Source organism: Rhinolophus sinicus, chromosome 17, assembly GCF_057876585.1.
Source record: "Rhinolophus sinicus isolate RSI-liver-muscle chromosome 17, RSI-T2T, whole genome shotgun sequence".
Taxonomy (NCBI): domain Eukaryota; kingdom Metazoa; phylum Chordata; class Mammalia; order Chiroptera; family Rhinolophidae; genus Rhinolophus; species Rhinolophus sinicus.
Genome location: NC_142517.1, coordinates 196,653,327 through 196,676,239, shown reverse-complemented (window position 1 = coordinate 196,676,239; position 22,913 = coordinate 196,653,327). Strand labels below are relative to the sequence as shown.

Genomic DNA, 22,913 nt, shown 5'->3' with positions numbered 1-22,913 from the left:
AAGAGTTCCAAAATTGCTTTGAGGGGAGGACTAGGCACAGGCATCAGTGCACAGCTTCCCAAGGGGAGTACTTCGAAGGTGACCGTAGTGATATTCACAATGAGGTGTGTAGCACTTTTTCTAGGATGAGTTCGCAAACTTAAATTGTCTGACCTCGTATAGTCTTGGAATTGACACTTCTGTAGGATTTATTGCTATAAAAAATATTCAATGCCTCTTTCTCCGCCTAACTCCGTCATTTCTAAGCAACACTGTCCTTGCCATCCACAGCACTTCTCAGAAATGTGATTCCTACTACTGGCAAGAGTACAGTGAGTTCCAGCTTACTAAGGCGTTATGTTCTCAAGTCAGGAGGACAACAAAAAATGCTTCAAAATTACTCCTGAAAACCCCTTTAATAGCTCATGGGGTACAAAATACATGCATGTCACCATCTCTCAGTGTATCTAATTTAGCCAGGTTTTCCGCCTGCCACAAGTAGGTGAGAAAGGGCCACGTCGCAGGGAAACACTGGGCAGACTCGGCATGGCACACTCTTTCCAACTGGGGGCCAGAGTCAGCCCCACCAAGGGGACAGCACTCGCCAGGGCACATTTGTTGAGGGGATGAGCATGTAACTGCATCCTGGGCTTTTCAAGGGCTTGTTTAAATGAAGTCTGGATGACTGAATGACCTGCAACTTTCAAACTTCTTGATCGTGACCCACAAGAAAGGGACATTTTTATAATCCAGCCATGATGTGTGTATGTAACTAAAACATATTTGAAAGTCAATACTTTAATAGGTATGATGCACTCTGACTGACCTAGTCTATACGATACTGTTTTTTAAAACTGCTGGTGACAAAGCTACACGTGATAAAAACGCATAGAAATACATAATACACACACAAATGAGTCCATGTAAAACTAGTAAAACCTGAGACAGGCCAGGACTGTGACAATGTCAGTTTCCTGGTTATCCTAGTCATGTAAGATGTTACCATCAGGGCTACGGGTGAATGTCATACTGGATCTCTCGTATTATTTCTTACAACTCTATGTGAATCTATAATTATCTCAGAACAGTTAAGGAAATAAAAGTACTGGTTGTGATACAGTCAGGAGATTTCACGATTAATGAGCCTCTCAAACCAGTGTGGACACTAGATGAAGACAAATAACAAAAGGCAGAAACCATTCAGATGGCCCTCAGACCATTTCAGGTGTGCCTAAAGTTCTCCTGGTAATTCTTTACCAAGCAAACTTTCTGAACTAATTTTATTTTAGAGATCCGTGTCCTGCCAGGGGACAGCCTATTTTGCCAGGCTCGACTCTCCCAAAGCGAATTTTGTGGTGTGCTAGTCTTTTAGGCTGTTGTGTGAGAAAGAAACTGGCCACTTAGTTTGCATCCGAGCCGCATCTAAATACCTGTCAATGTCCTGCAGAGCCACACACAGCCTGGAACGCACTGGGAATGCTCTCCATTATTCATTAGGAATGAGTAAGCCAGAGATGCTTGAATGTGCCTGTTACTGTCCCGGGAGCTTCTTGCCCACAGCCTTAGTAACAGACTTAGTAACCAAGCTTTACAATAAACATGTTCAAGTTTACTCAGAAATGCCAATCGAGAGCTCACCAGCTAGCCATTCTCTCCTCTAAGGGAAGGCCGAGGGGCTCCTGAACCCAAGGGTTCCAGCCCAGGTTTGCAGGTTCACCCATGTCCCTCCTCCTCTCTTGGACTCACAGTCCAGAAACCCAGCAAATCCTCATGTAAGATAGAAAGATTTTCTTTATTAATGACCCCAACCGTATTTCTTTAGATACAGGAGTTTTGAACTCAAATACTTAGGAGAAAACAAGTTAAGATTGCATTATCCTGCAACTCATTACCAGTAACATATTGCAAAGCGAAACAGCTTGGGAGGAGGGTAGAAGGGAAGGGGAGTGAGGGAGGGAAGATAAAGAAAAGGAATTAAGTTGATCAAGTGGATTTTTTTTCTTTAATTCTTGGGAACTATGAAGTCCTTGCAAGCACAGCTCGTTTCTGCAGATTCTTTTCCAAACGTGTACAAAATGGAACCAAAATGGAGAATCCCTTAAGAACCTGAAGAGGTGCAACCTTAAAAGCTACGATTATCCAGTAGCAAGTGTTCCAGCCTTCAGTTGTCAGCCGCTTCCTCTTCGTGTTCCCAAGAGTTAGCGGGATGAAAACGTCTTCCCCCTTCAAAAGCAGAGAGTAAGTATGAAGGCTAGTTTGGGGCTCACCTTACCTTCCATCCCATATTCCCGGACTAGGAATGGGATCCCAAAGAGACACGGAACACGAGGTGGAAAGGTTCCTTAGGCAGAGGTATGCAGGAACTCTAGGCACGGGCTAAGACCCAGCTTACTGATGGAACAGTAAGGTTCCATCAGCTGTTTTTTCCTAGTGACTACTTTGGGGAACAAGAAGATACCTATGCTAAGCCCACGAAGACGTGAAAAGTACCAAATAGACAGGAGAATCATGTACCCACAATTTCTGGATGGCCTAGGTCTACCTGCATTTTGGACTGGGCTCAACCCTCTTCTTAGTCGAGTTCAGGCTACTTCTACACAGCTTGTACCTTTTCGGGCTAGCAGACAGCCATTCCTTAAATCTTTCACCATGGGGCAGGATATTCAAAGAAGCATCCCTCAGCTACGCTTTGTGTTAACGAGCGCCTGCTGGCTTTAGGCTCCTGAGTCATGGCATCCCGGACCACCCAGTGTTTCCCCAGAAAGGCCAGCTTTGGGATGGTTCTCAAAGACAGAGGGTATTTGGTAAGGCGGCCTGGAAGTGAGAGCTGAGAACTATGGGAAATTAGGGCAAAAATATGGGGGCTAAGTTTTTCCTGCTCTGAATGTCTCACCCATTGCAAAGTAAAACCATATTTTATTCCCCCCATCCTCAAGAAACAGCTCGTTTCTTGAGTGTTCAGTTCTGGCCGAGCACTGTGGGTACGACTGATGATTGGCTTCTAATCCAGGGCCACTTCTCACAACAGGCCCGACACCTATGGTGTGCTGTTCAAGGTTCTGCAGACTCTCCTGCTCTGTTCTACCGGGGACTGTGTGTATGTGGGGGTGTCCTGGCTTCTCCTACCCAGCTGAGCCGGTTAACTCCTAGCCCCAGGTAGTAACATGGTCTGGTTTTCAGGATGGATGCAGTTGTTTGCCTCCTCCTCCATTCTGGGGCCCACTTCTCCCAAGGAGAGGTTACGGGACAGGAAAAGGCAAAGCTGCTCTTTTAAGCCCCAGGAAGGAGGTTTATAGCCAGTTTATTCATTTCAAGGACTCATCCTCTCCCAGTTCCCCCAACAGGACAGGATGCTGCTCCCGCCCTGCAGACAACTGCACTTGCTTTGCAGTGACCTCTAAGACTACCCGTTGGCTGTGTAATAAAGTGGGGGAGAAAGCCTACGGGAGACACTGGGCAGTGGCTGGCGGGTGGGCTTATCTCCTGAACGGACAAGCAGTTACGGGACTGATGGTGATGTAAGCAGCCCCATGTCTATCTATTTACGATGCCCAGTGTTTGGTGTGACAGGCTGGCCAGGTCAAGCTTCCTTTTGCTGTCCCTCGCTGCTGGTTTACCTCCCAGGCCTCTACTGAACTGCCCTCTCTCCACTGGGCCCTGAAAGTGGCACAAAATTGGTTGTCTCACACTCATTGTCACCAAGGTGGTACCTGGTGAGAAAAGCATTCCTGTGGAAAGCAAGCAGGGAAAGAGGAACTTGTAAACTCCAGGATGAAGGCAAGGTTCTGGAAGGGCGAGAACATGTGTGTCTCAGCACATATACCCTTTCCTGCCTCCCCACCGTTATTGTTTTCCCCCCCATTTTAGGAGAGGCCACGAAGCTGCAGAGCAGAGGGAATGTTGCTGCCACTTTTGTTGCCTGGCATCTGGACAACTCTCTAAGCAGAGAGTCTACCGTGCTTCCCTGAAAATAACACCAGGTCTTATATTAATTTTTGCTCCAGTAGGGCTCATTTTCAGGGGATGTCTTATTTTTTTCATGTACAACAATCTCCATTTATTCAAATACAATCATGTCATCTTCTTCTGGAACATTGTCATAACGTACTAAATGCATCCGTCTGGCTGACGATCTTAACTGGGGCTTATTTTCAGGGAAACACGGTAGCTAAAGTCTGCATACCACTCCTTAGGCTCTGGGCAGTAGGCACAGAGCTAGTACAGAGAAAGGCCTCTGGTACCAATTTCCTAATGAGAGATGGGCAGCGTCTAAAGTTTTTGCCTAAAGGAGTCAGGGGTGACTTGAACTGATCTGTATCAATGTCTTATGCTTTGGAGATTGGAAATCCTATGCTCAGGTACGCACGAGGCAGACCTCTCTCTCATCCAGTCAAGTGGCAGGAGAAGAGGCCCCTCAGTGCCAGGGGAGAGCTAAAAGCCTCATGCACACATCAGCCAAACGTTACTTGCAAGAGGACCAGGCGTTGGCAAATACACTGGCTGTAAGGGGTGCGAGGGTGGGGCTAAGTTCACATCAAGACTTTTATTCAACGGGCACAAAGACAGCAAATAAGCACCTACTACCTTGAGAAGAGGACAACCTAAACTAAATCAGAAGGGAAACCACGATCTGGAACCTTGTACAAAGCCCAAAATCCCGAGGTGCTAGGCACTCAGAACCAACACTCATCACTGCCACCCCTGACAGAGACAACTTTCCCTCCATGCAAAATTCCTGCTGAGCAGCAGACCAGGAAAAATAACACTGGGGGACGGGCGGGGGTTTCCAGGCCTATTGACTCAACTAAACGTCGTTAAGCAAATTACTGTCTCTCCAGGAAGACCTTGAAAAGGACAAGACTCATCTCAACTCGGCCCAGAGAGAACACAGTTTATCTGGGTAGAAAGGTCCCTTTGTTTTTTCCTAGCTGCCACTCAGGGAAACAAGGAAACCCAGCCCCGCCCACTCAGAAGTGCAAACCTGTGCATTCCACCTTTAGTCTGTCAGGTAGGTACAGGCTGACCCTGCTGCCTCACATACAGCTACTGCGCAGACACCCGCAGGGCCAGGCCACGAACACCTGCTATTTCCTACTCAGTGCGCTCAGGAGAGGAAGGGGTCCTGCTATGCGCCTGCGCTACTCACGTGATTGTTTTCATTTCTTTCTTCTCGGCATCCGGGCGTGCGCGGTTCAGCACCTTGAGGAAGTCGGATGTTTTTGCCCGCATACGTGTGTGAATATAGGCCTGGGGACAAACACAATGAGTACTGAAGCAGAGTCCCGTTCTAGAAAGCCAGCTTTGCTTTCACTAGAAGTCGTCGGGAAGGTGTGGGAACATACACCCTGGGACTGACCCAGAGCCTCAAGGGGAAGCAGGAGGGTGACCCTTTCTGGAGACAAACACATTCCTCTCTCTGTGGGGCGTGGGGGTGGGGGTGGTGGTCGTGAAGTGGAGAGAGATCATTTCTCGAAACCTCCAGAGCCACGTCCTCAGAGTTCACAGCAAGCCTGGACTACAGGACTCCTGTGCACGTGGGCAGCGCTGGAGGCGGTGGCCCGGAGTCCAGGGCTGCGACGCGGCGGCGCGCGCTCACCTTGGAGCACTTGATGTGGTAGTGCAGGTAGTCCCGGAACGTGTGGATCAGGTTGATGGTATTGTCTCGAGCACTGGCGTTGGTGTGGCGAGGGAACAGCACTGAGGGTGGGGGCACAAACACGGTGTCAGCGTCACACCAGTGCCACAGGGCGGAAAGAACAGCAGCCCACACGCAGCTCCCATCTCCCCGCTTAAGTATAATCCACTCCGTTCATTACGCCCAGGCTATGTCAGGGTTTTCTCCTTCAGACGATGAAGGGATAGATACCACAACGAGGGCAGGTACTAGTGAGGCAAACGGAGCAGGCTGAGAAAAAGGGAGCTCATGGTAGAAACCCCAGTCTCCCCAAGGAAAGGGCTCGGTCCTGGGCATTCATCCCAGGTCTGGACTCTGCAGCTGTGCATTCTGAAATCAACTCCCTGCCTGCCACACGCCCACTGGCTCCTGCCTCTGCAGGGCAGCAGTCTCTTTGGAAGGTGATACTGCTATCTGGGTAACTTTGGAGAAAACACTTTAGTTTTCTAACGTGTTTAGGAAACAAAGCCTGCCTGTCCTAGGCCCTCGGTGCTAACATAGAATAAGCCTTCAGAGAAAACTAGATTCCAGAGAAGACCCTGTAAATCTGTGGTGAAAACCAAACACTAAGGCATAAAGACCTGAACTCTCTTGATGAGAACAGGACAGGCTTTGGCTGGAGGCTGAGAAAAGCCCCTCCTGCAGCACCGACCCCCTGAAGACCTGTGCAGGCACTCAGCCCTCTGCTCCTGGGCAGACCTGTACCTCCTCCCCTTTGGCTTCTTGAATCCTCTCTATTTTCTGCACCTACTCTACTCAGTGGCCTCACCATCAGCAAAATCCTCTAAGTGTGAAGTTTTGCTAAAATGAGAAGAAATGCCTCCTATGAAAGGGTGGGTGGGACCCCTGTGTCAATTTGCCCTGAAAAGAAGTGAACACCAGGATAGGAGATAACTACATTGCACAGAATCTAAGACGCTAATAACTGGAAGTTTACCATCAGTTTTTGTGCCATAAAGAGATATGTTGCCAATTAAACTGTGACATGCCACCATTGTAAGCTGTATCCTAACTTCAAAGATGGTAATGTGGAAAAAAATTATGTAGCTTAGATCGAATGAAATAGGGTGAATCAACTCACTGTACCAATACACCGGTACGCACACCTTTAGCATTGCGGTGAATTAAATAAAACTTCGTAAAAGGAGACGTCTGAGTGGCATCGGGTAGAGTGTGAAGGCGCTGTTATCCCAAACTATCGGCTCTAGCGATGAGCCAGCTCACTAGGCTGAAACTGTAAGACGGGAAGACTTGAATTTCTTCAGTAGGAAAGTGGAATAAGTGAATCATGGCTGGAGCTCGTTTAATAAGCAAAAAACCAAGAAACGCCAAATGACAGAGAATTCCCACCCAGCTGCTTAGCAATGCTTAATGTGGTCCTGATCCCCAACATCTGGCATGAGACGCTGCCCTTTTCCCTTAAGATTCAAAAAAAACAGGAAAGCAGGGAGGTGATTACTGTACAAGAATAGCACATGAGCTGTAATGAGCGTCCGTGACAGCCCTGCCACTGTCACGGCAATGACAGGAGGAATGATTTGGTCTGCCCGCGTCTGCCCCACTACACACTGTCGCACAGATCCATCCAGGCTTAGGCGGTCTGCAGCGTGAACGCAGCACAGTGCAGAGAACGCGCAACCCCACGCGCTCACCAAAGGTAATGTAGCCGATGTTGTCGCCCACAGCAGCGTCAGTGTCCTTCAGCTCCAGAGGAGGCTCCCTGTGGCTGAAGAGGACCTGTGGGGCTGTGTGGCTGGCTCTGCGGCCTTCTTTGAACTCCTGCCACGATAAAACAAAAAGCAACCAGAGAGAATCTGGTGTAAGATGAATGGCGACTTATGCTATGGGGTGTAACCTTCGTAGTCCATTAACTCTCAGATGGCTCAAAATCAACTACACCTAATGCACTTCAGATTCACAAAGGAGAAATTACTTAAACCCGATATTCAAAACGTGATGACAGCACTGTTAATCCTCTTCCTCTTCTCTTGTTTTGGAATTTCATGGGTGATAAAATTACATCTGAGACTAAACAAACAACGGGTTTCAAAGCTCTGGGAACAACAGATTACATTTAGGATAAGGACTACAACTTATCAGTTTCTTTTGATTCAATGTGGAAGAGGTGGTATTTGTCAGGAAATCTTTAAAATTCCAGGGTGAATGGAACCCAAGCCTTAGCCTGGTTAAGGCTTCCAGATGAAGTCTTAACTCCTTTTATCTTTGCATATGAAGCCCCGACAAGCGACCAATTTTTCATCACTCCCCTCACCCTCATCTCCACTTCTTCGTTTCATGAATACCACTCTTTCTCTGGGCTCTGGACATTTGCACAAGTCTTGTTTCACTGAAATATCTTAGATCCTGTTACTGTTTAGAACTCATCAATCACAACTTTAGACCAAATTTAAGCCCTTCTTGGGGGCAGAAGACAACAAAGGTAAAGAAGCTGAGTTGTCTTACTGTTCACTAAGAAAAGGGGACCACGTGACATGAGACATGAAAGTCTGATTTGAATTCTGGCTCTTGAATGGCCCTCGACTACACAACCACCATTCTGCATAAAATGTACCCATCCTCATCAAACTACAGCAAAATGACTGAGGATGTGAAAAACAGCCATTCCTTCTCTGTTCAAATCTCCAAACCTCAGCTTTTCCAAGCCATCCATTTCTGTGCAAATAGATAAAGCGATACAAAGCATCACCATCTCAACCGAGATCTCCAAGAACAGAACTAGATTTTCCAGCAATGCCACTAAGACCAGATGATTCAAACTCACTGAGTGATGGCAGAGGGATGGAACCAAGGGCTTTCCAAGGCCTGAGTTTTATGAGCACGAGAAGCATGTTTCAACAGCGCTTGGCCTACAGTGCTCTTCTACTGCTGCTCCATCACGACCTCTTTTATGATGCCATCTCCAGCTGGCTGCTCTCTCGGTGGCGTTCTCATGTCTTTTCTATAAACCTCCCCTATGATACTGCACTATTTATTAATGCAGCTGGCTTCCCTACCAGGTTGAATTCCTCAAGCCAAGGATTCTGCTTTATTTGTCTCTGCAGCTATTCCTCTGGCCGTCAAAGAGGCTGTCTAGCACATGGCTTGCTGAATGAAAGCAAGCGCTTCTACCCTCGCTGACTTAGCGTCATCACACTGTAGAGGAAGGAGCAGGGACTATGTTTCTATTTGCAGGTAGGACGAGCACACACTGATCAGCAAGCCCTCAGCTAATTAGTGGCAAAGGAAGGATAACACCCAAGAATGCCCAGCCTGGGATCCTGCCGGCTCCACTGCCCTGCCTCCTGAGCTGGCTTCTCAAGGTTGGTGGAAAATGAATTAACACAGCTGGGTTAGGTTAAACCCCTTTTGAGTTTTCTTCGCCAAAGGAAAAATATTTGGAGGCAGGGAAGGAGGCAAAATCATTCAAAATGGAAATTCCTAAAGAAAAGTTTATGAAATTGCCCATCTCTAGAAAACACCTTTCATTTTGCAAAGGGGTTGGGAGGTTTTCTAACTTCTATTGATTTTCCGCTTCAGCCCCAGGGGAGAAAACAGAACAGATAATAACTGTCTGTTAGCGTTTTCTTGTCTTCAGTTTGTTTCTTGAAGGCTCCAATTCACTTATACATGTGGCAGTCATAACCGGACGGGGTATTTGTAAACCTGTGGTGACTTACTACCATTTCATCAGTTCTACATATGGAAAATAATAATTTATGACTTGGTTAAAAATATACAGTACTTCTAATTTGGGACTGTCCTTTCGCCAATCTCATGTCTTTGTTTCTCTCTCTTAAATAACACTTAGAAACCAACCCCCCTCAACCCCCAAATAGCTTCATGTGTCTTTGTTGCATATGTAGCAGCAGCACTGCCTCGTTTTTCTCCCTCTCGATGTCCTGAGCATCACAATACAATTTCTCTCTTCCATCAAAGCATAATTTATCATAGAAGTTCAGCATGAATCCAAATACCTACAGAAATTTAGTATACTACACAGGTAGCATCTTAAATCAGTAGTATAAACACAGGCTTTTAAATAACTGCTCCTAGGACCAGGGGGTAGTCATGGATGGATGGATGGGTCCATCTTTCATGCCATATACCAGGAGAAACTCCAAACCGTTAATAAAGAGATATGTAAAATTAAACTGTAAAAATTCTAGGAAAATAATACAGGTAAATTTCTTTATAACTTTGAAGTAGGGAAAGTTTTTAACTATGACTCAAAATCTAGAAGCCATAAAAGTAAAGATTAACTATGTGAAAATAAATTTCTTCGACATGGGGGGGAATCCCACAAAGTCTAATGACAAACTGGAAAAAAACTTGCAACTCTTTATCAGACAGCTAATCTCCCTAGTATATAAAGAAAATGAGAAGATCAATAATCCAGTAGAAAAACGGATAAAGGACATAAAGAGACATCTCACAGGAAAAGAAAAACAGCCTTCAACATAGAAAAATATGTTTGACCCCACTCATAAGAGAACACAGATACCATTTTTAACCTATTGGATTGGCAGAAATCCAAGTTTGACAACACACTGTGGGGAAATGGGCACTCTCATACATTCTTGGCGGGAGGGAAAATGGTACCACCTCTATGGAGGCGAGCTTGGCAATCTCTACCAAAATTACTCTGACTCTGTTCCCAATTCAGGAAAATATCCTGTAGCTATAACCGCATATGCACACAGGTAGCAACAGTCTTCAAAATAACATCTTTGCAAATGCCTAAGAGGCAGATTGCTTGTATCCTGTACCCATGTCTTGTACATGTGGCAGTGACAACCAGAGGGGGTATTTGTACACCTGTGGTGACTCACTAGCACTTCATCAGTTCTGTATATGGAAAATAATACATTTAAGACTTGGTTAACAATATGTAGTACTTCTAATTTGGGATTCTCCTTTAGCCAATCTCATGTCCTTGTTTCTCTCTTTAACATTTAAAAACTAACCCTGAACATGCAGAAACCAGTGGTTTTCACTGAACTTTTTTAAGTTACTGGACTGATTTTAAGATCTAATAATATGGAAAAATTCTAGTTTACCATACTCAAATCTCCAAAAGTGTTGTTCTTACTGCTTCTCATGGAATGAGCATTGAAATGCTGACATCTACCAGACTTCCTCTAGTGCTCAGCTTGTGTACCTACCAAGATAATACACCAAAGTGAAACCCTAGGCCATCTGTGAGTGGGGAATGGAAACTCCCTGTCTTTTTCCTAAAGCAGTAAGCATCCCTCAGAGTCTGTCTGCCAAATGACAAAAGCAGGAATCGTGTTCTGACCAGGCTGGAAGTGCATGCTGGCATGGGAAAACCCACAAAGGCCCATAGCAAGCAGACTAGTGACCACAAGGGACCTCAAACAATGTCACACAACATTTTGTGCAAGGAAGGCACCCACTGTTCTCCTTTCTCCCAGAAATTGAAAATAAGTAGGCCCAGGAAAATGCTCAGATGATTTATTTTGGGGCAAAACCCCAGCAAAAACAAGTCCAGGTTTCTATGGTCATTTCAAATAAATTACCCGTTTCTGAATTTGGAGGCAGGCAGGGCAGATGGCTTTCTGAGCACAGCCTTTTCACATTCCCAGACACCGTATGTGCCTGCATCGTGCCAGGCTAGTCGAACTGGAGATACTGTCAGTGCAAAAATCTAGAAACCTCGTTTTCCCTTTTAGACAAGTCCCCTACCACATGGACTTTGAGGGAGGCGTTTACATTCATACGCAAAAAAAGAATATACAAAATTCTCCTAGGAAACAAATCTCCAGTACACTCTCCAAGATAAGATCTGTTTAAAGTATAAAAATAAGCTAAGATGTCACGTGGACTAAAATGGAACAAGATTGGTGAAAAAAACAGCCAAATCTAAATATATACTTCATCGCTTTTAAAATTAGTTCGTCAGTCTGGATTTATACCAATTTCTGAGCTACTGCATTTAATTCCCATCAATTCTGCAGAAAAACACATGAAATGCCTGTCTAGAGGCTTACATTTAGGACTCGAGACATGAGATATGTATCTATACCTCTATGTATACACACACGCACACTTTCATCAAGTTTAGTACTCTCAAATGCTGGAAGTGTCAGTATTCCAATTTTTTCTGCATAGGGACTCCAAAATGATTTGAGTTTCTGATTAATTAGCCTAAACACAGAAAGCCATGAGAAAGGGATCAAATTGAGGACCACTTCTGAAGATTTCCCTAGCCACTTAGAAATCCTACACATAAAGTATCCTCACTAGATTAAGCACAACTCTCTTTCAACTCTAACTGGCAAAAAAGATTCTGTTGCAGAATCCTTACACCTCATCACCTTGCCAAGGAACAGAATGAATGCACAAAAGTTTTTTGAAAATTTAAGCATTGTATTAGATTTTAAATGCTGAGCCATCTCAGAAGAAACCAGCCTGGATACCACTTTACCAACAAGCTCTCATGTCCTGGAGCCAGCAATTGGTTAGCAGAGAGCATGACAAAGCTACAATGAGTGTGCCGTGTCAAACCTGAATCCAACCGCAGCGAAACCCGATTGCAGAACGTCCCGCTACACCATCGCTTTGCTCTTCAGAGATGAACTTCTTCTGAGGGAGGGAGTCCATGGCGACCTTGGTCAAACCCAGGCCTATTCACTGTCTTCACTACCAGTTCAACAGCTCTACCCCATTAATGCAGTTATCTACTCTTGAAGAATTTTCTATAGACTCCATTCTGAAAAGACTTTAGGACTGAGCCAAATCAAGAACAAACCTTGTTAGAAATCTGAGGAACACAAGAAGTGTAGGAAATGTGACCAAGCTTTAAATCAAAGACTCCATGGAGAAGGAGGTTTAATAGTCAGTCATACTGTTAGTATGTTTAGTACTCAAATCACCCTCTCGTTCAGTCCTGCAAGAGGCTAAAGCCACAAAGAAAAAGAAAACATTCAGTGAGTTTGGTAGGGGCTGTTCAATCAAATCTTCAACGAGTTCCAGCATCGAAAGAACAGCCAGGTCTTTTGTATGCTACGGTGGGTTTTGGTGCCAAGGTCGAAATCACCACACCATGGTTCCCCCCCAAGATGTCTGCTCCATACCTGCATGAACACCTTTCCAATGACCACATCGTCGTCATCCTTAAACACCGTGCTGAAGACTACCGTGACTCTGTCCTTTTTAGACTCAACATACCTGAGGGGAACAAAACCCATGAGCGTAAGTGCACAATCAGAATGGGGTTTTCTTAAGAACTTGACCTACAAGTGAAGTGGGAGGGGCAAGTCATAAGTCTCTTAATTTATAAAACAAGGGGTGTCAAGTGAGACTCAGTAGCTCTGGCCAACGAAGTCCGTCTAATAAATGCATGACCTAAGAGAGGCAGGAGATGGAAACCATCCAACGTAGATGTTACTGACTTTGTCTGTATAGTATGACATGAAATCGAGTCAGAGATTCTCAGAACTTCACTTCAAAAATTATATTTCTTTATATACTATGAGATTCATAGTGTGGAGATGATCCAAGAGTTGCCACAACACAGAACCTACGGGCACCCTCTGCCGCCCGATTGTCTGGACTATATTACTGATGGGGACTCAGAAGAGTGGTGCCTTAATGAAAAGCACTGGATTCTCTTTTCATCTTTTGCCAACTTTCAATATCTGGAGACTAGGAGAAGTGGCCTTTGCCACCCATTAAAGAATTTATGAGCAACTTCGGGGGGTTCACACAATAGAGTCTCAGGTCCGACCTCACTGCATGTCTTTCAGTAAGCGCATGTGACAGCCAAACCCAGGCTTCAGGACCAAATTCTATACTCACATGGTCTCATCATCCCTATAATGGATAACTGCCCTGTTCTCTCCTTCCTTGCCCTCTTCTTGGAACTGAAAGTATTTCTCAAAGACAGAGGCAAAACAATTTCGTTTCAACATGCCAGCCTGATGCACAATGGAATCCTTGGATGCCGGCAGATTTTCAAGGTCGTATAGCAAAGACACATTGTATCCTGGAGGGGAAAAAACATCCAGCAGTTACATTAAAAAAAAAACACACAAAACTTTTCAAGTTCTAATGACATTTTATTTTGTCTCAGTGATCATACTCTTAACCCTGGTAGAAGTTGTCCATTTCCATCTACCTCATAGGACAAATGAGGTGAAATGAAATCTTAATTCTTGTAACATCACTATAAATATACTATGTAACTAATTAACAAATGTTATGCAAAAATATGAATATTGAAGATGACTGATTATAAATAAGAAATTACGTTATACCCTGAGAACTTTGATTAGAAATTTAGTGTTCCAGACAGAGTTGTGAAGGGGGCTGTATATGCTATTAAGCTATGAGTTATATATTTTTCTCTGATGGTTTAATGTACCAAGTGCCAACATGGTCAGTAGCTGGGTAGCTTTTCGATATTAAAATATACCCCCTTTGTGCCACTGCAAACTTTGTGGAGGGAAGCAGGCTATGGAAAAATCTGGAATGAAATATATATATATCTGATGTATATCCATATATATCTATATATCTCCCTCCCAGTAGCTTTCATTTGTATACACTGTAAAATTTTCCAAGTGTTTGAAAATATTTTACTTCATTTGATCTCCGTAAGAATTCTTTGAAGTAGACAGGTCAGATGTAGTTATTCTCATTTTAAAGGGAAAAAGAGGTTCAAAAAAGCAAAATATCATGCCAAATGCAGCAAAACAGAGAGGTAGCGGCAACTCTACTTTAGAGTTGAACAGAACTGGGTCCAAATCCTGGCCTTGCCATTTTGTGACCCTGGACATCACCTAACCTCTACAATTCCTGAGTCTGTTAAAAAGGAGTCAGGAGACTATTAGGAGAATTAGAGAATGTACAGTATTTAAAGGTGTCTGGAACACAGCGGGTCATCAATAAATGGGGCAGAATAGGACTCAAATCCAAGTCTGCTGACCACTACACTGTTCTGCCTCCTTACAGTACACTGAGTACAAATTCTAGCAAACAAGGCCGGGATACTCGGTTATATAATGAAACGATTAATATGTGCCAAAAGTCTATGGATGATTTTGCAAGAATATCTGTGTATCACCAAGGATCATTTCATAGTCTAGGCAACTGATGGGAATTCTGTCACCAGAATTGTATGGATTTCACATTGCCAAATATCTTAAACCTTTATACAGTACTTTGCTACTATTAGATTTTTTCCCCAAGAGCTTCCTGAGGTCTGTGTTTTTTGTTGCATCTATTCTCACTGAGAGCATGGGCTAAAACATCTAAATCTCTGTTCTAGACAGTACTTAGCACATTTTTGGCCCTCCAATATTAACTATCAATCATCATTCCATTTTGGGGACCTGAAAACCAGATAAGCAAGTAGACTACAAGATTAGATTAAAAAGGGAAATATTTAAAGTTGAGGTTTGCTAGTTTTAAGAAGCCAAATAAAACAAACTACATAAAACTACAGCTAAAGTCAGACTTTAAGTAAGACTCCTGATAGAACGAAAAGAACACAGTGAGCACAAAGAAAAGTAAAAACCCACTAAGGCCTGCTGTTTTTTCCAAAGTTGCCTACATATATCCACAGAAAAAGAAGAGAGACTACTTTCACACGTTTTGTATTTGTATGAACACAGGCCTGCAATCTTGCAGTCTATGCTTTAGCAGGAAGTGGAAGAGAAGGCCCAGGGACAGAAACATAAGCGCTCTGTTATACTCCGGTTGTTCTGATAGATTTAGGGTCTGACCAGTGACACGCTTGTCCCAGAGTTCCTATATGATTTTTCTCTTCTAGTTCTGTTCCTTTCTGAAATTCCTTGATTCTTCTTAAAGCCTATAGTGTTATTTACCTTTTGGTTTTTATTTCTGTGATACACTGGTACCATCAATTTGGGGATTAACACTTTTCAATACTCTGTATGGGTCGCAGTAAAAAACACCGATTAACAAATACTCTTAGTAGCAAGTTATATTCCAAAGGCACCTTTCTGTATTTGATATTTTGATTCCAGAGCAGCATACAGAAGACAAGGTATTCTATTAGGCTGGTGCAAAAATAATTGCGGTTTTTGCAATTAGTTTTAACCTTTTAAACCAGAATTACTTTTGCACCAACCTAATATCTAATGGGAGTGGTGAGGCAGTGACAAGTAAAAATGCGAGGAAAAACAAGGTCGGGTGAGGAAATAAGCTGGCAAAAATAGGGGCTGTTAAAAGAAAGTGACAGACACACCTTCCTTAAAACAATGTGCTAATCAAGGTACCAGAGCAACAATATCTGAGTAATAAATATGATGCCCAAACAGTCTTACTGACTATGGGGTCCAGCTAAATGCTCCAGAATTTGTGACTATTGCTTAACCACAAGGATGAAAATATTGTTCAGTTTTTTCATTTTAAATTTCCTTTAAAGCAGTATAACATAGCTATTCTAATCAAGGATGGCCAAGGTGCTTTTTAATTCCTCTGGCCACAAAGGAGGCAGTGATTTATTAAAAGAATAGATTAAAGAAGAGGTTAAAATTTTTGTTACTTGAAGATATGAGAATAGCCGCGAATATTCCTTTTCCTTCTCCAAATGTGTAGTGTACAGGAAAAGGTGTTACTAGGAGCTAGAGGTGGAAATCAATGTTTGCTTAGTCTTCTCAAAAGGCATTTCAATCACCACAAGCAAAGGTGGCTCTTTAGCTGAAAGATTAGGGAAGCGTCAATTGGCTCCTTTAAGTAAATGTTAAAAACGCACATCAATTCTGTACACAACACTGTGTACCACTACTGGGCAATGCAAAGCCCCTTAAAAGTTTTTTTTTTTTTTTTTTTTTATGGAGAGAGTTAAAGTGGGAACTGGGTTCATACAGAAATATTTGTAAAATGAATAATATTTAAACAAAATCCTGTGGCAAAAAAACAAAACAAAAAACACCACAACAGAGTACAAACAGGATAGGTCTCATTCCACAGTGACGCACACATCACTACATACCTGATTCTGGATTTACCAAGAAACTCCCGTACACTCTCTTTAATAACTGGAAAACACAAAAACAAGTATGTTAATCCAAAGGCCATGACAAGTTCATGATTTTTAAAGCACGGTGTGTGCCAAGCTTCTCCTAAGCCAGCATTCTTCCTTTCATTTGGTGGATGGGAAATGGGATACAGAGGGGGAAAGATGATTTATGTGAGCTACCAAGCAAGTCACTCACAGAACTAGGATTACACCCAAGAGGTTAGTCTAGCATCTGTCTTTCAATCAAGACTCATCCTTTACTCTTTCAGGTCACACCCTTTCCATGTTCTCCAGATCACACACTGCACATAATCGTCTGTGTTTTCAAGAGAGCTTCTGGATGTCAAATCCTTCTAGATCATCCTATGTGACGTCAATTATCAACTAAGTACAGGCCAAACCACTAACCCAGGTGAAAGAAGAGATAAAACCAGAATTGCTGGGAACTGATTCTAGTTAGCCTACTTATTTTGTATGCTTTAAAATTATTTTGCTCATCACCAGCTTTTTAAAGGCAAAAGACCAAATCTTAGCCAGTTATTTATGCTGGTGGGTCCACAGAAGATTATACTCTCTCAATGTCCTTTTCACAATACCCAATACGTATTGCTGGCTACCTTCCAGCTTTTTGGAGTAAATGAGAAAACCTTTTTATACTTTCCTATGTTTTTTCTGTGCTAGTGTGACTGCACCTGGTGGAAACTGCTCCTAGGCTGACATGGTTTAAGAAACAAACTTTTTATATTGATAGGAATACTTCTGACTTAAATGTTACATGGGACACATTAAGCAGTAGAAAGGCAGCTATTTGGAGACAGAAAAAAATATTAAAGCCACTAGAATTTACTAAGCTTTTTGGTATTTGTTTAAGAGGCAAAACCCTCATTACAAACTTGTAAGGTGTCAGCACTATTCCATAAGAAGGTAAAACTGAGGCCAATCTACTAAACAACCTCGGGAGTATAACACAGTTTTGTCTCTAGGCATCCAATTTCTAACAGTATGTCACCACAGACACACTAATGAGCCTCTTCTATTTTCTGGGATACCAAAAAAAAGGGTACTTAATCTATGACCAAATTAAAAGTGAACAAAAGCAAAAACTTTTGTTTTAATTGTTCAGAGTTAAATATCCACGTTTTAGAGAATCCCATTAGCCAGAGAAAACCACTGAGAACAGGCAGCATGGGAGTGGAGACCCACGCGAGCAGGCAGTCTGCCCGGTCCACTGCTGTGGGCCCAGTGCCCAGACACCCGCATACGGGGACATTCAATCAACAGATGTCAATGAGTATCAACATCTTCCTTCCAATCTTATTTTCAATGTACTCTCTATTTTTAAAAGACCATCAGCAATTATATTATATTTTCTGCATAATTTGAAAAAATTATCACATGGTGAGGTTCTCCACACCCCATTCTTAAGTATTCTTCAATATTCCACATATTTATTTAACCTTCTTAAGTATTCTTTAATATTCCACATATTTATTTAACCTTTAGCTGGAAGAAATTATCTGCAAAACTCGGGCAATAGAGTGGACTTCAAAGAATGAAGCAGCGATTACATTTGTTTGTATGAAGGCAAAAGATAAATAATGCCACATATAGTTCCTATTTGGTGACCATATAGCCACTGTGAGGTATCTCTTAGCCACCGTGAGGAACTGAAGGGAGAGGTTTAAGGTCATGGAGTTTGTTGGTGGCACAGAGAGATGTGACCTTCAGGTGTCCCATGTACCACTTCTCCTAAAGAGTTTTGGGGAAAAAAAGTAACAGGTACATCCCATAAGAACTTTACCTGGCATTCTACCTCTGAGCTACAATTCTGTACTGTGTGCACCATCGGTGCTTGGAAGAAGAGGGAAGCAGATGTGGGAGAAACCACAGCCCCTAAGATTTAGTTTAATTCCAAGCTTACTAAGTTAATATTCTGAGATCTAAGAGGTTCTTAAGAGCCAAATTTATACCACGTTCAACTCCTCTGCTTCCTCCCCTTGGCCAAACCAGCCAATGCTTCGGTTTACTTCACTTGCACTTTTAACCATGATTCATTTTTCCATTTGCGCCCACTCTTCCAACCTGACACTAGGAGATGCGTGGAGGCAACCTATCAATCACGCCGTCAGACCTTCTTACCCCAGCACCAGAGGCTTTGTGCCTTGAAAAAGGGCCTGCGACAAAGTAACAAGCTTCCTGTGGTTACCCCGGGCTGGTCACTGTTTAACCAACGCAGGGAGCCATTTACTGTGTACTCTGCTCCAACCCTGTCAGTGTTACTTACTCCACCCACGTGAGTGGGTGCGGTTGGTTCTTGGACCCTTGTGGTAGCTGCAAGAATAGCAATGTGTTTTGGAGTTCTATTGTAAGGAAAGCAGACTTGAAAGGAGAAATCTAGCCGAACAGTTTCTTTCCCTTCCAAGGATTATTGTTACTACACCGAGATGTTTAAAGAGAGAGGACTGCCTAAGGAGAATGATTACACAATTTGGCTGCTGAATAATTGAATTATTGTTTACTGTTAAACAACTGAATAATTGTTTAACAATTCTTTTCAGATAGTTATTTTATAGTTAATCTAAAGCAGGGCCACCTTAATAGCCATTTGTTTCTTCTTACTCTTTATCTGGTAAAGAGAAGAAAGAATTAGTCACTATTTTTTACGTACTATAATCTTTCATATGCTTTATATGATTAGGTCTTTCTCCTGAAGCTTTTCTTTTTCAGGTAAATAACCCTGAATACAAATGCTCTAAGTGTTTCTTATTCCCTTGAACTTGAGGCAAATCAGATAAGGTTTTGACTCTTCCCTTGAATTTACGATGTAAATCAATTGCATATGAACAACAAAGAGAAGTGACTACCGATGACTCTTGGTATTGTTTGGTTAACACACAATTTTAGTTTTTAAACCAGAAAATCAATCGAGATTTTGATTATATTCTTTTGCAGCCTTTTCATTACATAAATTTTCAATAATCAAAATCTACGACTCTTAATCGGAAAGGAGATAGCAGCAGTTGTATCTTCATTCACCAGATTAAGGAGAACCTAGTTTGTTAAAACTAAAAGATATTTGAAAACTGATTCAGGAACTGAGTCATACTTCCTGCTCCGAGACCCAACCACAACGTGTGTGCACTGGTGCACAACAGCATTTTCTTTCTTCCATAAATGGCTCTCCCCAGAGCAAATACAGTTCAACAGGAACCAAACCTGCTACTTTAGCTATTGAAAGAAGTCAGTGAATAAGGCATGGCCATCAAGTTTCATAATGCATGGACGTCCCCTGGGAAGAAGGGACACGTAAAGAAGCAAGCTGTAAAGAACATTAAATTGAAAAAGAAGATTTGTTTTAATTTTCAGAACGAGAAATTAAGACTGTAAACTTTAAACAGGCCAGAATTTATACACCTGCTTGACAATGTTACAGAAACAGAACAGAACCCATCTCATTCTTGTGACAGCTATTTTTGTATTGGTCAAGAAGAGTATTCTTTGCTGCATTTTTTGAGAACTAAAGCTGTTTTTGTTTTCAATGGTTAGGGAATATCTTTATTTCTTGAGAGTCAAAAACAAGCAAGACCCCAAACCTTCTCTGGGAAATACCCTTCTTTTCATCATCATGAGAAATGGAGTCAGGAGCCCCTGGTCAGGTGAGCAAGCTATTCAGTGGCTGGTACCAGTGAGGGTGAGTCAATGCCATGGATCTGCTCTGAGTGGAAACAACAGTCTCAAGGAAAATGACGTAGAACTTACCTCATCAGCACCATGTGCCTGAAGTTCCTTGTAGAATTTCAAAGAAATACTGACCATCACTTTTGTTTTGTCTCCATTAGGATTTGAAATATGATAGAGGACCCCATCAAAATCTGTAAGGAAAGCAAATAAGACTGCTTAACCTGGACATAGGAAATAATATTTAAAGTGCTTGCCTGCCTGTTGCAGGCCACCTGTTGCAGGCCACAAGGAAGTCCCCCTTGTAAGAAGGCATACGAGTAAACAGCCTTTATTTTAAATCCATGTGGGAAGTCAGCGGAAGCCCTGGGACAGAGCTGTCGAGTACCTATCTCTTTGCTCTTTTCTCAAATTACAAAGCTATTCTTACCTTAATCACAGCTTGGTGCTGAAAGAACTTTAAAAAAAAACTTTCACTGTGATGCATTTTAAACATGTATAAAAGTAAAAAGAACAGTATAATGAACTCCTATTCCCATTATGTGGCTTCAACAATTATCAACACATGGCCAGCCTTGTGTCATTTAGACACACTTCTTCCATGATTTAGTCTGAAGCAAATCCCAGACATCGCACCATTTCACCCATAAATATTTTAGAGTGTATCTCTAGAAGATAAAGAAGACTTCTTAAAAATATGGAGCCGCAATACCAGTTATGCTTATAATTTTTTTAAACAGTTTCTCAATATCAAATATCCACTCAAGTGTTCAAATACTGTCTCAAAAAAATTTTTTTTAAATACTGTTGCCTTATTTGAATTCAGATCCAAACAAGGCCTACACAGTGCATTTGTTTCTCTGTTCTTAAGTTTCTTCTAATCTATAGGCTTCCTCTGTTTTTGGCTTGTACCTTGCTGCACTACACAGAGAACTTACCCTGTGAGTTCCTGAAACAAGGTACTGAGTGTCACCACTTCAGGGAGATCTGGCGTTGCTAGTTAGGGAGGAAATGGGGACGGCGCCTGCCTCCAAGTCACAACACTTCGGAGCTGCAAAGTCTTCCGTCCAAGATCATCTTACAGAGAGGGTGGTTGTCTCAACTCAAAGTTCATACAGCAAGTGAGTACTATGAACACCCAATTCTTTACAGGGGACAGGAAGCAGTAACATCTGTCTCTGCCTCTCTGAACAGGTCTCTAGCATTTTCGTGTTTCCCCACTCAGTCTAGTGCTAGGCAAACAGAGATGGTGGCTACTTGAAGATAGTAACTCATGATTTCCAAATTAAAAAAACGTGATTTTGTACCACAAAATTAAACCCAAAATTCTAAGATATTAGCAGGTTAACTTTAGATAATTCACTAAATCCATCTAAAATAAAGACCTCAAATAATCATCTAACTGTAAAAACCTCAAAAAGACGTGACAATCAAGGGATAGTACTCCAAATGTCAAAGCTTATTTTAGGAACAGTTTTGTTTTCTATTTTTCACATTGTGCTTTCTCTTATAAGGCTGAGATAAAGACACTTACCTGCAAATGTTACTTCTACTGCTTCTGGTTTATTTCTGCAAAAAACAAACAAAAGTCCCTCAGTTAACTGTATTGCTGCTTGCCTTCAAGGGAACTTACAAAGGCTCCTGAGCTTTATTTAAGATCAAACCACTCTGCATCAATCTCACGCATATCCAAGCACACAACTCGTTTTTTCACGCACCTGAACCTTTGGACTTACTTAAGGTAGGGGATAAAAACAGGAAGCAGGACAGACAGCGCTTTTGTTTTCCAGCTGCTGTTGTGGTGGTGCTCACCGCCAACTCAGAATTCCTTACGACCATGATATACACATTTGCATACGTGAACCACCACATACTCTCCTTTAGTCGATGTCTCCCCCACAGGACAGTAGTATTGGAGGTAGTACATTCAGCAGGAAAAATGCTGAACAGAATGTAGGATGGTTTTAATTCAAGTCAGGATGATTTCAGGTCATAAAACAAAACAGAAGGTTCTATTCCATTTCAAAGACAATCTGTAAGTCTTCCTACACATCTTTCCGCGTTTCCCTTCATGTCATCCAAGCACTCACCACTGTCCTTCATGAAGCCATCTTTGTCTGGTTCTACCCTAATTTTGTTTTGAAATTCCAGGCTGTACTTCAACAGAAAGTGTAGCACAGAACATTGAAACTACTGAGAACAGTCAACACACCTATTTTCCAACTTTAGCTTTTGCATCAGGATCTGTTTTCAGACAAATTAACAACTATACGCCTTGATTTTCTGACCTCCTCATGTATAAATTGGAGAACACAAATGGTCGTACCTACCTCGTAGAACTGCTCAAGATGAAATAAGAGAACAGACCAAAAGGACCTATACTGGAAGGCAATGACAGCCTAATACTTTCTGTACCATTGCCAGCTTAGCCTGGTACATGGACTTGTATTTGATAAATGCTGCTGAGTTATTACCTAGAAAGCATGATAACACATCCTAGCTATAAACAATAATGGTCAATCAACCCCCAGTGAAAAGCTACTTTACATGCTCTCTCCACTTCTCAAAGCCCAA

The 22,913-nt window shown here is 42.5% G+C and overlaps 1 protein-coding gene across 2 annotated transcripts in view; it reads right to left on the bottom strand.

Annotated features, from left to right (window-relative positions):
* Positions 1 to 1,752: 1,752 nt before the first annotated feature.
* The window catches only part of ARPC2 (actin related protein 2/3 complex subunit 2), a 28,129-nt gene continuing 6,968 nt past the window's right edge, over positions 1,753 to 22,913 (bottom strand). For both annotated transcript variants that reach the window (XM_074313188.2, XM_074313193.1), the window contains exons 3-11: positions 21,874 to 21,908; positions 20,421 to 20,533; positions 16,635 to 16,680; positions 13,472 to 13,658; positions 12,748 to 12,841; positions 7,306 to 7,432; positions 5,576 to 5,676; positions 5,126 to 5,226; positions 1,753 to 2,202 (exon numbers count right to left, since the gene is read on the bottom strand). In XM_074313188.2, coding sequence (XP_074169289.1) covers positions 2,178 to 2,202; positions 5,126 to 5,226; positions 5,576 to 5,676; positions 7,306 to 7,432; positions 12,748 to 12,841; positions 13,472 to 13,658; positions 16,635 to 16,680; positions 20,421 to 20,533; positions 21,874 to 21,908 — 829 coding nt within the window. In that variant the 3' untranslated portion in view covers positions 1,753 to 2,177. The remainder of the gene's footprint in view (positions 2,203 to 5,125; positions 5,227 to 5,575; positions 5,677 to 7,305; positions 7,433 to 12,747; positions 12,842 to 13,471; positions 13,659 to 16,634; positions 16,681 to 20,420; positions 20,534 to 21,873; positions 21,909 to 22,913) is intronic.